This window comes from Stomoxys calcitrans, chromosome 2 (assembly GCF_963082655.1).
Source record: "Stomoxys calcitrans chromosome 2, idStoCalc2.1, whole genome shotgun sequence".
Taxonomy (NCBI): domain Eukaryota; kingdom Metazoa; phylum Arthropoda; class Insecta; order Diptera; family Muscidae; genus Stomoxys; species Stomoxys calcitrans.
In genome coordinates, this window is record NC_081553.1 from 144694652 (window position 1) to 144710618 (window position 15967).

Consider the following 15967-nt stretch of genomic DNA (forward strand, 5'->3'; position numbering starts at 1 on the left):
TTTTTATATCCAAAACTCAGGCGGAATTTTAAGCCGAAGCGTATTAAAAGTATTCGGCCGGACTCCTTATCAGTCCATACCGCTTTCTCCTGATGCGATGTTGTACCAGTTTTGTAATGTGTTAGCGAATAACAGGAAATGCATCAACAACAGGAAAACTTTTACTTTCACTGTCTGGTTATTATATGAATGTTGATATTCGCTTCCATTTGGAAAAACATTCCATCGATTGTCGTCAGTTTCTCAGTGGTCGTAAGCGTAAGTGGTCGAAAACTTAATCAAATAGCCATACAGTGTAAACATGGAATTAACATATAAGGAGCTGAATAGAGACATCGCTGAAAGAATAGACTCATTCTATATTGACAAAAACTGTTTTATTGAAGTGCTGCCGGGTAACGTAATTGTGCCACGAAAATATATGGAAATAGGAGAGTCTATTAGAAATTTAAAAACTTATCCCGATGACGTTTGGGTGGTATCATACCCAAGAACGGGCTCCACTTGGGCGCAAGAAATGATATGGTTGTTGGGCAATCATTTGGACTTTGAAGGCGCAAAAAAAATGCAACAGATTCGTTCACCTGTTGTGGAGTTATCTGCCCTTTTTAGTGTGGATCATCATGAGTGGGTTTCGTAAGTATATTTTTTTTTTATTTCATTGTGCCATATTACATAAAGGAGATAAAAATTGTATGCCCTTAAAAATCCCTCCATCTTACGACAATGTACCAAAACCCAGGATCTTGGTATAAACTGTTTAATGGTTATAGGTGTCAAATGAAAGGTATTTAAGAGTAGTAGAGTAAGAATCTGATTTGAATAATGGCCTCAAGTGACACCAGGACATGTTTACCTATTGGGGCAATATGGGTGTCAAATAAAAGGTATGTGAGACTGGAATACGAATATGGTATGCAAAATAGTTATCACATCAAAGGCATTCAAGAACAGAATACGAATTTGATATAAGCGTTTGGCCCTTAAATGCCAAACTTTATATTTTATTTGGCACTAACTGCCTGTTGCACTAACTTTGTGTCACTGTAAATGAGCGATTTTCCTTTATTTGTATGTCAAGATCAGATGGTTTCATAATGGAAACACAGATGCTTGGCCGTGAGTCGAGTGACTAGTTGGGTGACACAGAGTTTGTAGGACAGTCTTCCCCTCCAGAAAATAGAGCACAAATCTAAAGGGTGATTTTTTTGAGGTTAGGATTTTCATGTATTAGTATTTGACAGATCACGTGGGATTTCAGACATGGTGTCAAAGAGAAAGATGCTCAGTATGCTTTGACATTTCATCATGAATAGACTTACTAACGAGCAACGCTTGCAAATCATTGAATTTTATTACCAAAATCAGTGTTCGGTTCGAAATGTGTTCATTCACCGTAACGTTGCGTCCAACAGCATCTTTGAAAAAATACGGTCCAATGATTCCACCAGCGTACAAACCACACCAAACAGTGCATTTTTCGGGATGCATGGGCAGTTCTTGAACGGCTTCTGGTTGCTCTTCACTCCAAATGCGGCAATTTTGCTTATTTACGTAGCCATTCAACCAGAAATGAGCCTCATCGCTGAACAAAATTTGTCAAAATTTTAACACATTTCGAACCGAACACTGATTTTGGTAATAAAATTCAATGATTTGCAAGCCTTGCTCGTTAGTAAGTCTATTCATGATGAAATGTCAAAGCATACTGAGCATCTTTCTCTTTGACACCATGTCTAAAATCCCACGTGATCTGTCAAATACTAATGCATGAAAATCCTAACCTCAAAAAAATCACCCTTTATTATCCAAATTTAAGCCGAGTGATAAGAGGACGTCTGTAAAAAAGCCTAATTGGTCCATTAGGAATGGTCTAGTAGAAAGTTTATAAAAGTATGGAAATGATATCGAAATTGAACAAAAAAAAAACGTATTGGTAGACTGTTGTGGACGAAGTAGGATTCCAACAAATGATCCTTGGTAGGCATCAGAGTAAAACGTTTGCACTTAAATTTAGGGTGAAATAGACACGGAAAGAATCTGTGGGCCTATAAACAACTCAAAAATCTATTAATATGGATCTGAGAAAGATCATATTATGATAACTGGCGTTACTTTGTACTTTGAGCGGATTTTTTTAAATTACTTAATGTTTTTTAATGGCCAAAATATTGGAGGAAAGATATATATGGGAGCTATATCTAAATCTAAACCGATTTTGATAAAATTTTGCACACGTTATGAGACATCAAAAAGAACTTCTCGTACCATATTTTGTAGTGATTGGACCAAAATTGTGGCTACTGCGGCAAAAAAAAAAAACATATTATATAAAACATATATAAGGAAGCTATATCTAAATCTAATTCGATTTGGATGAAATTTTGAATACATATCTTTGAGAATATTTTATGCCAAATTTTAAAAAGGTTGGCGCAAAATTATGGATTTTGTGGCCGTAATAGTACATATCTGATAAATGATATATACAGGAGCTATATCTTAATCTGAGCCGATTTTTTTCCAAATTAAAGAAATATCAATTTACAAAGTTAGGAATCGTTAGTTTGATTGTAGATAAATTTGCCACAAATTTCCATTTCTACTGAAATATACGAATGTATCTTCGGAAAAATATGTATTTAAATAATACACTTAATAAGATCTTTGTGCAATGTTTTTTCTTTTATTGAAACATCAATCCATGTTATAGGTATTGCCAACATTGAACTAGCGTAACGGGCTTTACCGTTACAATTAGCGAATTTTGCAGGTCTTTCGCCAATCTTAAGATGTATATTAAATTCAGTTTTCACTGTAAAACTCCATATAAAAAATAGCGAACAAATCTGTGGAAACTTTTTCATTTGCGGAACTAAGTTCTTCACTGAGTGGAATTTAGACATTCACTAAAAGCGACGACGAAACCTTTTTTAACTTGGGCCAGCATAAAAGGGATTTTCGTTCATTGTCTTTTATATAAATAACAATTGTTAGCAAATATAGCTCCTCCACTTTTACTTTTTATGATAAAACTACGCAAACAACACAATTTGCCAAAATAATGTTGGTGGAAAAACCTATGATAGGAAGGTCGCCTATATGTCTTTCTATTGCAATAAATGCTTTTTTGACAAATTTCCACAGTGAACGATCTAAATTCCTACCTTGAGATTTCCAGAAAATTGCTTATGTGAAAACTCAATAATACAATAATTTTTGACAAAAAACTTTACATAATTTTCTTTCATCTGATGCACATTATTCCATCCCCAATTTCTTAACACTTCAAAAAATCTATGCTTCATTTTTAGCATTTTAGAAATTTTTTGATTTACATTTTTTTCCTAAATAATTTTTTTTTTCAACTAAAAACTCATTCTATTCTATTCTATATATTAACGGATTATATTTTGATTTTGCTCTACAGAGACTGATCTTCATATACATATACCATCCTAGAGCTTATAAAACGCCTATTTTTCATCCAACTTCGCCGAGACTCATTAAAATGATTTGTGAAACCCGTTTACACAAAATTGTCTAGACCCTACCATATTTGGACGTAGCTGCCATTTAGTTGCATCTTCCGAGTATAGATCCTGAACTCATTAAAGGCATATTTTTATCCTTTTTCTCTAAAATTGTAGGATTGAATTGCGTTAAACATTCATTCTTCCTTGGCGAATATGGATGGGATCATGGTTAGATGTAGGAGTTATGTTGACCTACCTATTGATAGACTTTCTTGAGTCATTTTAGATCTTTTTTTTTACTTTTTTGCTTTTATTTTTTTATATTTTAAAATAAATATATTTTAACATATTGGTGTCATGAATTTTCTGCAATTTATTTTCTCATCACTCCATGTTCATATATGGCTAGATTTAACGGATGTTACATACTGAAAACAAGCTTTTGTTATAGTAAGTGTAAAGTTATTCAAAGAGATATACGATAATTAGAGACCTTATAACACCTCCCGATTCCCCGAGATTCGCCAGTCAAAAGTGAAAATAGTTCGCACTAAAAAAAATTGTTTGCTCTTTTTTCCGCAAAGGCGTTACGTATTTTAACCACAAGATAAAAGTGCTTGCGATGACTATTATCTTAAAACTCAACGTAATACAATGATATATTATCAAAGACAAACAACATATTTCTACAAAGAAATTGGTTTTATTGGGGAACCACTATTTTGATAGTAAATGTGTAAAATGTGAAGTTAAAGTCACTTCGGTTATAGAAAAACTTTTATGAACTTCGTCTGCCGTAAAGAAAGGCTCTTTATAGCAAAAATTCTTTTAAGCCAAAATGATTTGTTTACAGCAAAATACGATTGTTACTCGAAAAAGATGTTTCTTTTATTTTATTTATATCTTGTGAACCTTTCGGCATTTTATTTTAATGATTTCAGTCATTTGGTAGAGGATATAGCTAAAAATGCTCTTTTTCCCCCATGGATAAAGATCAGAAAATCTAACAAGTATTGGAAGTTTTGCAATCGTGTGGGGACGTTAACTTGGAAATTGAACATTTTTCAAGTTTTACTTCAGGTGAAAAAATGTCCGTAATTACAATACAACAACAAAAAATCTCTTACTAAACGGCTCCAGACTGGATGGAACAAGAAGTGCTTAAGATCGCTTGCCAAATATTTTGCACTATAAAGATTTATAGTGCAATATTATTGTAAACAAAGTCCCAATGTTGTTCATAAAAGAAATCAATTCTTTAATTTGTAATTCTGTTGTTCACTATGCAAATGCAAATTTGCCCATGAACATTCCATTAAGGAACAGGGGCAAACTTATCCCTTTTCGACGAGTGTTGTCCGAATTAAGTTTAAGCTTTTTTTAGGCGAGTCCGAGCGACAGGTCGCAGTGTGACACCACTAACTTCAATATATATTTATTAAAAAATGTTATTCCAGATTTTTTGCATTTCTGGTCGCATTGCCCTTAGGTTAGGTCAGGTGGAAAAGATGGCGCGGATATTAAGCCGCCCATGCCATTATGGACATAAACTTAAGCCTAATAGCTGCAAATACTAAAAAGTGATCTCGAAAAAATCTAAAGCAGGAATTTTTTGTTAATAGCAAAATCCTTAATTTATCTCAATTTCACGCCCCTAAGTCGGTTCGTGCCTGGTATTACAACCCCACCTAAGTGCCGGTGCCTGTTTGTTCCAACGTCTCATCATCTTACACACGTGCCCTACACATGGTATCACTTGCCGCACCTATTTTCCATAATACCGAAAGCTATTCTAACTTCTCTTACTTCCTTTCAGTAATAGCCTCATCTTCTCATGAACCGGATCTCCGCATAGGATTTTCGTCGTCCTATCGACCATTATGATGTTCCCTAGTATTAAGTGCGCCTTCGTCGCCCACGGCCTTGACTCGGCTTCGAATTAACCAAGTTTATTGACGGCAGTCCTCTCCCCACTGCCAAATCGTCAGTTCTTTAATTCTCCCTTACTCCTCGCTTATGCGGACGACATCGATATCATAGGTCGGTCACCGGAAGTAGTAACTGCAGCCTTTGAAAGAATCGAAAGAGAGTCAGTGAAAATGGGTCTGGCAGTAAATGAAGATAAGACGAAATGGATGGTTTCTACTCGCAAAAAGCATTGCACAACCGAGCAGATAAAGAAAATGGAGAAGGTTGGGAAGCACAACTTTGAGACAGTCGGTAACTTTATCTGCCTCGGCACCGCCGTAACTGAAACGAATGACACTAGTTTTGAGATAAAGCGAAGAATAATGCTGGCAAACAGATGCTACTTTGGACTAAGTAAGCAGTTTAGAAACAAGGCCACCTCTCGGCAGACGAAGATTACACTATACAAGACATTGATACTACCCGTCCTGTTATATGGTTCTGAAGCATGGGTACATGTGAAAGCAGATGAGGCAGTGCTTGGAGTATTTGAGAGAAAGATTCTTCGTAAAATATATGGACCAGTTTGCGTTAATGGAGAATATAGGCGACGTATGAACCACGAGCTGTATGACGACGATAGCATAGTTACACGTATCAAAATACAACGGCTGCGTTGGCGAGGTCATGTTGTCAGAATGGATGAAAAGGCTCCAGCAAAGAAGTCACGATGGTATACGCAAACCGGGAAGACCAAAAGCTCGATGGAAAAATCAAATTGTGGGAGACACATCGAAACTTGGTGTCAGAGATTTTAGAATGAGCGCAGAAGATCGAAGCGCTTGGAACGCTATTCTACTTTCGGCTAATGGAACCAATATTCTGTCATAGCCAATTAAAGTAAAAAAATTAATGAAAATTTAACTAAAACCTATATGTATTCTTGATCGCCGTCTTTATCGTACTATATCCTTAAAAAGCCCCGATCTCTTGAATTGATTTCTTGAGCCTCTAGAGGTTAAAATTTTGTAACCCTAACCAAATTTAAAAAAAAAAAACAAGTAAAAACGCATTACTGACAGCCGTGCCAAACTTTGGATCAAGTATGGGCTGATTTGGATTATATTCGGTTCAGGTATCGAGAAGTGTATATAAGTCACAGTTTAAAACTTCAAGGAAATCATGTTATAAATGAGGATTTTATGGCTTAAGATCCCCAAACTGCAGCTCGATGCAGCACCCCATAGGCAGCTATATCTAAATATGGTGTGATATGGATATCGGGTGGCCTAGTGCAACTCCATGTTTTAATTTATATCAAATTATGGTCCGATCTGGAGCAAATTTGGTACAGACAAACGGAAGTTTAGCTCAACTCAAAATTTCTCTTAATTTCAGCGAAATAGGAAAATACGTTTTTATGGGCTTAGGACCCTAAATCGTAGATAGGTCTATATGGCAGCTTTATCCAAACGATCTGGATTATGTTCAGTTTCAAATTTAATCAAAATCTGGTAACAAATGGGGGTTTTATGGGTTTAAGACCCTTAAATAGCAGATCGGTCTATACAGCAGCTTTATCTTAATATAGTTCGTTCTGGACCAAACTCGTTGCGGATGTCGACAGGATGTCACAGTTCTAAATTTCAACAAAATCGATTGATAAACGCACCCTTAAATCGGTACGCCGGTCTATATGACAGCTGTATCTAAACATGATCCGATTTTGCTATTTCAAAAACTTAACCTGCGTATAGAAAATACACGAATTTGTGTCAAACTTCACCCTAATATATCAATTTTTGAAGGTTATATCGTGATTACTTCACACGGACACACAGACATAGTTAAATTATCTATGCATTTAACGACAATCTAGAATATATGCATATTAAGTTTCTGCCTATAAAAAACACGACAAGAGCGATCAATGGTAGATAGCGTACAAGACTCGGCCCAAATGCACTTAGCTCGTTTTCACTATTTTTGACTTCAAAACTTTTTGAAATTATTTATTTATTTACTAAATCAAATGGACTGAGCCTTTACAGATCTATAAGTGTTAGTACTTATATATTTTCTAAAAGATTACTCTTAAAGATAGTACGACTTAAAGAAAAATCCAAATGATTGAATTTTAATCATTCTTGTATCTATGAAAATGTTCCTCAAACATACGTTACTTACTTTACTTCAATTGGCCATAACAGAACAGTTGTTCCAATAGCTGAACGTAGAGTTGAGTTCCAAGCGTCTCGATCTTCTGCGCTCATTTTATAATCCATGGGGCTTTTGGTCGTCCCGACTTCTTTGCTGGAGCTACATTATCTATTCTGACAACATGACCTCGCCAACGCATCCCTTGTATTTTGATACGTGTAACTATGCTATCGACGTCATACAGCTTGTGGTTCATATGACGCCTGTATTCTCCATTAACGCACGGGTATCATCAGAATGTTTCCGATTAGACAGTGACCTGTCATGAAGGACACAATGACTGAGACGTCTTTTCTGGCCAATAACAGCAAAGCAGTAGACCTCTTCAAGTCTAAACTGCAGTGGTCGGATCACCTTTTCGATATGACCAGTTCTAGATCTTTAGAGTACATCACAAAGCCCACCTGGTCGTCTACTTTGGAACCATCCGTATAGAAATCTATGTAACTTCTGTTACCAGGGATATGATAGTTCCAATCGGTTCTATCAGGAATAGAGGTACAGTAATTTTTTTAATACAGTGCCCGTAGCCGTCACATGAACAATGAGCAAGCACCCTCATCCTCACGACAGTAATCGCTGTAATTTGGGAAGCGACAATGTCCAGAGGCATAAGATGTGCATTCAATTCAGTGCATCAGATGGTGTCGTCGTAGAACGAAAATCTTTAGCCTTCGTGTGGTAGGGTTTTCCTGCTTTCGGAATGAAGATGACATTCGTTTCCCTCCATCGCACAGGTATATATGACATTCTGATATTAGCAGAGTATGTCTCCCTAAGCCAGGGAACCAGTCTATCAGTCAAGCGGATAGCTTTACTCCTTCAAAATTTTACGTGCTTTCGACAGATAGACGGACGGACATGGCTAGATCGACTTAAAATGTCATGTCGATAAAGAATATATATACTTTATGGGGTCTTAGACGAAGATTTCAAGGACTTACAGACAGAATGACGAAGTTGGTACACCCCCATCCTATGGTGGAGGGTATAAAAATTATATTTTATGAAGAGATAAAAAACTTTACTTTCTATTTTCTTGATATCTTTTTGTCTACCACGCCACATAGAAGAGGCGTATATGTTTGACTCATTCTCACTTCTTTTCGCAATGGATATGAGTGAGAAGGAACACAATGTAATCTTATTCAATGCACAATTTATGCTATTGAATAACAATTTAATTCGTACATAAGAAAATCAAATTTCTGTATCAAAAATTATTAACGCAAAAAACACATAGTTTGAAAAGTTTTTTATAAGTCAATACAACATTTAATCGGTCAAATATAGGTCTATATTTTTTCTGTCTTCTATGGACTATTGAATATTAATTTTTGCTTGATTGGCTTAAATTTGGAACATGAAGTACGCATATGCTATTCAACCTTCACGCCATTATTAGGTATAGCTCCCATATAAACCAAATCCCGATATCACTTTTTTAGCCGATTTGCTTCATGAATATAATTGGCACATAAACTGTACTAATTTTTGTAATTTGTTGTATTTGTAGCATCATTAAAATTAATAATTAATCTTCTTGTAGAGACGCTTTGGGTAATACTGTTGATACAGTACAAAATATGAAGAGACCACGATTTGCTCGATCACATTTGCCATGGCACTTGCTACCTAAGGATTTGGAAACATCTAGGGCCAAGGTAAATATTACACTTTTTCTTTCAGCTTATGCTCAGTCAAATATTAACTGCACGCAAAAAAGACGTACATTGTGACTAACAAACCTATTTTTTTGTGGAAGTATTATTTTAATTCTAACTTCGTATTTTGCCGCGCTTCTCAACGCTTGTCGGTTTTGTATCCCAAATGCCAAATAATCTGCTAGAGAAATACATGCAAAATGTCTAGGAGATTTTTTTTTACCGCATAGATCAACAGATAACAGTTGCGAATTTCTCGCCTGGACGAGTAACAAATGAGTGTTTTGGAATATTTATTGATTACGAGTATTATTCTAAAAGGGTTGCGCGTATTTCGCTTGGAAGATCTACAAATGCATATCAATATTTGTTCATCAAAAACGTATCTACTAAGAAAAACCTTAAATAACCTTAACCTAATAAGCCTTAAATAATGTTTGCATTCGTATACTCAGTACCAATCGTCATATAAACCATGTGAGAATTTTATTTGGTGCTGTGGAAGTGGTCCACTCGAAACAAAACATCGAATAACATAATTCAATACAAGATATAAACGCACCAGACGTGAAAATAAAAGCATTCGCGAAAAGCTAACTCGGGCGATTGATATACAAATCTTCTGGACGATTGTTGTACTCAGAGAAATTTGTTAGTAAAAACACCAAAAATGCTTGAAGTAACAGCAGAAAGTCAACTGCTAACTAAAATTGTATTTAGGGTCTAAACAAAAAATTAAAGCCTAAAAATGGCGAATTGTTTTTATTAATATATAGCAAATGCCTCAACATTTTTTTAGCTCCTCCCAGAAAATCTGTAACACACCCCAGAATTTTCGTTAGTATTAACTTAAAAAATAAATAAAGATTTGAACAAAACTTTTTTGTTAAGGAAAGTCGTTCATGATTTTATTTGTAAACTAGCCGAACCGGACCCGTTCCCCAAAGAGGTGTCGCACTGCGGGACGCCGTTCGGACTCGGCTATAAAACAAGGTTCTTTATCATTGAGTTTAAACTTGAATCGGAAAGCACTCATTGATGTGTGAGAATTTGCCCCTTCTCGGTTCCTGGTGGTAATGTTCTTCCTTAGGGTAATGTTCTTATTAGAGGAGGAATGGCACCTCAGACATTTCGACTCAAATATGGATATCAAATTCGTTCTTTATTCCCAACGGAAATGAAGTTCAGTTTGGTGGTGCTTAAGGGCGTACCCCAAAACACTTGGCTCCAAAATTGGATATCAAATTCGTTTTCTTCTCTCAAATACCTTTATTTGAGTCCTATATTGTCTTAATGGATTAAATAACCCATTTGAGTCCCATATAGACATGGTCGGCCATGCATGGCATTGTACCTCGCAAATGTCGCCAACATTAAGAGAAGATAAACACCGCTTAGTCCGATGTTCTCGGACTAAGCGGACGAGCGACTGACTGATTGACTGATCATCGTCCAGTCTAAACAACTAATTTAATCATGTAATTTTCCACGATTGTTGGACTTGGGTCATAGGCACGGTACAAGGCGGGATTTAGTAATATTCGTACGTTTAGGTACTGAAAAGTACGAAATGGTAAATGTTTGCCCAGCGTGAATAGGAAGGGCTAGAATCATGTAACTGGACTCAAATTAAATAGAGTCTCAAAAAAAAATTTCGCAAATCGTACCGAAAGTTGGAGAAACAGTACGTTTGGTTTCTTTATTAATTGAGCTAGAGCTATGAATTTTGTTACATAAGAACACTATGACAACCTGAGTTGCGAGTCTTAATTAGTTTTTGGACATTTCTACATTTAAGTAACAAAAAGGTAAGAAATGGGTGAAATTTGCCCAAAGCCAATGGATAGAGCTAGAAATTTAACTTAAATGAATGTTCTTGCGAAATAAAGGGAGTATGTAGAAAAAATAACAAAACTAGTGTGGGAAACAGGAGTAAAACGTACGTTTAGTTACGCATTTGGTACTATTTCGTACTTCCTTTTCAAATTGAGCTAGAGCTGTGCAATTTAGCGTGTATGTACAACTAGGAAACATATGTTAGGTGACTAAAGAATTCTTTCAAAAATTGTCAATTTTGGTACCAAAAAGTACCTAATAATTCGAAATAGTTTATTGTCGACTACACTACTATTTGGTACTTTCTCTACGGATTGAACTATAGCTCTCAAATTTGGCATTATTTATCGGCGACTTGAAGGTTGTTTTTTAATTCGTTCATCATATAGATACTAAGACGTACCAAATGGTACTTTCTTTACGGATTGAGGTAGAGCTCTGAAATTTGGGATACAGCTTAACCTTTACAGAATATGTGGGGCAACTGGAAAATTTCTTTGAAATTCGTTCTCTGTACTTATAGGCACGCAAAATTTAAGTACACTATTTAACTTGCAAATCATGGCTTTTGAAATTTGTAAACTTAAAAAATTTGCAGTCCACTGTAATGTCATCTCGAATACCAACGTGGTAGGTAACGAAGCGGACCAGGTGTATGCTAGTCTGAGAATAAACAAGTAAAAGTGTTCCGAATCCTGGGAACCCACCACTATGGATTCTGCTAAAAACTATAACTGATAAAAAATCGTAGTAAAAAATATATTTTAGTTTTATATCAGAAAAATATAATGTAGACAACCAAACTTAACGCAATTTAATAAAAAGAAGAAAACAATTACAAACGAAATTTAGCTGAAGGGCATAATTTTATTCTACTTATCAAACTTCTGTCAAACCATAAAAAATTAAAGCTTCTAGGAATAGAACAAGAATAATCAAGAGACAGGTTTATATAGGAGCTATATCAGGTTATAAACTAACTTGGATCATACTTGGCACAGTTGTCGAAAGCCGTAACACATACAAAATTTCAGCCAAATCGGGCAAAAATTGTGGCTTGTAAGGACTTAAGAAGTCAAATCGGGAGATCGGTTTATATGGTAGCTATATCAGGTTATAGACTGATTTGGAACGTACAGTTGTTGAAAGTCGTAACAGAACACTATGAGCAAAATTTAAGCCAAAAAAATTTAAGCCAACAAAAATTGTGGCTTCCAGGGGCTCCGAGTCTGAATGACGAGCCGCTGGACGACACCAATTAGTAGAACAAATTTTCAGGAGGGCACAAGACTAGCAACCTTGATTACTAGCCTAGTCGCTATACCCAAGAATACAAAGACCCACAATAGCACAAAGCACATCAGTAAAACGAAAAAAGTTAAAGTTCGGACGGGCCGAATCTTGAGAACCCACCAGCATGGATTCTGCTACAAATTTCCACATATGAACTTAGTCGAAGGACATACGTGTATTTAACGCAAACAATTTCTGCCACATCAGCCAAGATTTGAATCGATGCTTGGATTTTGTTGATAGAAGCCAAAAAAAAATTTTAGTTGTCATTAAAAATGATCAAAAAGTCGAGGGATCCCTACTTCGGACGCTGCAAGCTGCTGAAGAATCAATTCCAGTACGTCAGAGACATTCTTCGGAAAGAGAATTGTCCAAGTTGAGTTTCTACCTAATAGCGCGGAGAAGGATTTATACGTAAGCTTCAAAGATGCTCTTCCAAAGAAAGATCAACTTATAAATTCACTATCCAATTACTCACTAAATTAATTGATTTTCACATACAAAAAGATGTTAAATCAAATAGGAAAATCTCTCTCGAAAAACTCCCAAATGGCAGCAAAAACGTTTGGCGTGTAACAAAAGCAATAAAAGCTGTTAAGTGCTTGTCTGTTGATGGTGTGGATACTCACGACGCTGAGAGTATCCTGATTCTTTCCAACATTCTCACTGCACAACACAGAACGCGTGATCTCCAGCTGATCAATGTGTCGTTCAATGTATCTTACTTACTTTAATTGGCTATGACAAAATATTTGTTCCACTAGCCGAACGTAGAATAGCGTTCCAAGCGCCTCGATCTTCTGCGCTCTTTCTAAAATCTCTGACACCAAGTTTCGAGGTGTCTCCCACAACTTGATCTTTCGATCGGTCTTTTGGTCTTCCCGGTTTGCGTTTACCACCGTGTTTGCCTTCCAAAGACTTCTTTGCTGGAGCTTCTTAATCCATTCTGACAACATGACCTAGCCAACTCAGCCGTTATATTTTGATGCGTGTAACTATGCTATCGTCGTCATACAGCTCGTGGTTCATACGTCGCCTATATTCTCCATTAACCCAAACTGGTTCATCTATTTTACGAAGAATCTTTCTTTCAAATACTCCAAGCACTGCCTCATCTGCTATCACAAGTACCCATGCTTCAGAACCATATAACAGCAAAGGTAGTTGTTGTTGTAAAAGCAGTGTGTGGTACACTGAGGCGGCAGCCCTTGCCGATGAAGGAATTCATCGGGTCAATCCGGTACATACAACCGGCTGCCATGGGATTGTAGGTAGTATCAGTGTCAAGGGTAGTATCAGTGTCTTGAATAGTGTAATCTTCGTCTATCGAGAGGTGGCCTTGTTTCTAAACTGCTTACTTAGTCCAAAGTAGCATCTGTTTGCCAGTATTATTCTTCGCTTAATCTCAAAATTGGTGTCATTCGTTTCGGTTACGGCGGTGCCGAGTGTGATTCCCAACTTTCTCCATTTTCTTTATCTGCTCGGTTGTGCAATGCTTTTTGGGAGTTGAAACCACCCATTTCGTCTTATCTCCATTTACTGCAAGACCCATTTTCACTGACTCTCTTTCGATTCTCTCAAAGGCTGCAGTTACTACTTCCGGTGACCGACCTATGATATCGATGTCGTCGGCATAGGCGAGTAGCATGTGTTCTCTTGTGATTAGTGTGCCATATCTATTCACATATGCATCTCGTATAATCTTCTCCAGCAGGATATTAATGAGATTACACGATAGACTGTCTCCTTGTCTGAAACCTCGTTTGGTATTAAATGGTTCGGAGAGATTTTTTCCTATTCTTACTGAGGAACTCGTATCAGCAAGTGTCATCTTGCAGAGATACCAAACTCAGACATGGCTTGAAATACCTTTGAACGTAAAGGAGTATCGAAAGCGGCATTGTAGTCAACAAAGAGATGGTAGGTGTTGATTTGTCCTTCTTGGGTCTTTTCCAGGATTTGGCGCAGTGTGAATATCTGGTCCAGGGTGAATTTACCAGGTCCGAAGCCGCATTGATAGGGCCCAAATATCTCATTGACTTTAGGTTTCAATCTTTTACACAGCACGCTCGAGAATATCTTGTATGCGATTGGGAGAAGACTTATTTCTCTGTAGTTGGCACATTCCGTCTTGTCTCCTTTCTTGTGTACGGGACATAGTATGCTGAGGTTCCAATCATCGGGTATGCGTTCTTCTAGCCAGATTGCGCAGATGAGCTGATGCATACGCCTTATCAGCGTGTCGCCTCCAGTCTTAAATAGTTCAGCGGGTAACACGTCGGCTCCTGCTGCCTTGTTGTTCTTTAGTCAGGTCACTGCTTCTTCGACCTCATTCTGACTAGGAGGTAAACATTCTATACCATCATCAGGGATTGGTTCTGCGGTATCTTCTTCGCCACCAACATCGGACACTAGCAGTTGGGTAAAATGTTCTTTCCATATCCTCAGCATGTTATCTGTGTCAGTTACCAGATTTCATTTTTTGTCTCTGCAGGAGGATGTGCCTGCACCAAAGCCATCGGTTTGGTGTTTAATTCTTTGGTAGAATTTCCGAATTTCATTCCGACTCCTGTGCATCGCAATTCGCTCACACTCACGTCTTTCCATTTCCTGCGGTACCTCTCTCTCTCTCTCCTTTTCTCCCGATACCTCTCCTTGATCTGGTGCGTTGCTACTGATTGCAGGGTTGCTCTATATGCCGCATTCTTGGCTTCAGTAGCATCTCGACACTCTTGGTCGTACCATGGGTTTCTTTGTGGAGGCTTCCGGTACCCAAGTACGGATTTCGCGGCATTTTCCATGGAGTGGGCAATAGTTTGCCCCTGTCGGGTTGGGTGACAGCCATGTGGCTTTGTGAATATTTGGATGTTGAAATCTGGTGCTACCAACTACCATGTTTTTTGCCGCGGCGAAATCTATCAGCCTCAACCCATTACTGGACGTTATCTCGTGGAGGATAAACTTTCTCTCAATGTATCACTTTATTGAATTCCCATGAAATTCCTAGCAGCACAGCTGAGCTGACCACCTTAGAAGAAGTAAGGTTTCATGTCAAAAATCTTGGGAACAATTAATCACCCGGTACCGATGGCATTAAAACAGTGTACGCGCAAGTTACTCTCCAAATTTTATATTTCTCTCTTCAGATGAAAATTGATTTATCCGACAAAAAGATTAATATTTTTATAAAGAAAACATAATATTATATATTTTTCCATTCTTATCTAGCGCTTAATTAGAAAAAAAACATTGTTTTTATAACGAAAACAGTTAAACGATGCGTACACCCAAGCGCATGTTCATTTGAAGCTATCTGAACAACGACTGAAACAAGAGCATAAGCGTACGTGTGAATTTAGTATGGAATCTAGTGAAAATTTTAATATTGGCCACCACTACAACATTTATACAAAGCAAATTTCAAATACATTTATAACTTTCTTAGTTATGATTTTCAATTGGTGTTTGTCGAACGGATACTTTCCAAGTAAATATAAAATGCTAAAGTTATACCTATTTTGAAACCTGGAAAGAATTTTCATTAACCATCGAGTTACAGACCCATAAATA

General features: G+C 36.9%; 1 protein-coding gene across 1 annotated transcript in view; it reads left to right on the top strand.

Moving 5' to 3' along the window:
• Positions 1 to 259: 259 nt before the first annotated feature.
• Positions 260 to 15967, top strand: part of LOC106092076 (luciferin sulfotransferase) — a 31790-nt gene continuing 16082 nt past the window's right edge. Inside the window, exons 1-2 of the mRNA XM_013258830.2 lie at positions 260 to 636; positions 9154 to 9268. Of these exons, the coding sequence (XP_013114284.1) occupies positions 302 to 636; positions 9154 to 9268 (450 nt within the window). The 5' untranslated portion in view covers positions 260 to 301. The remainder of the gene's footprint in view (positions 637 to 9153; positions 9269 to 15967) is intronic.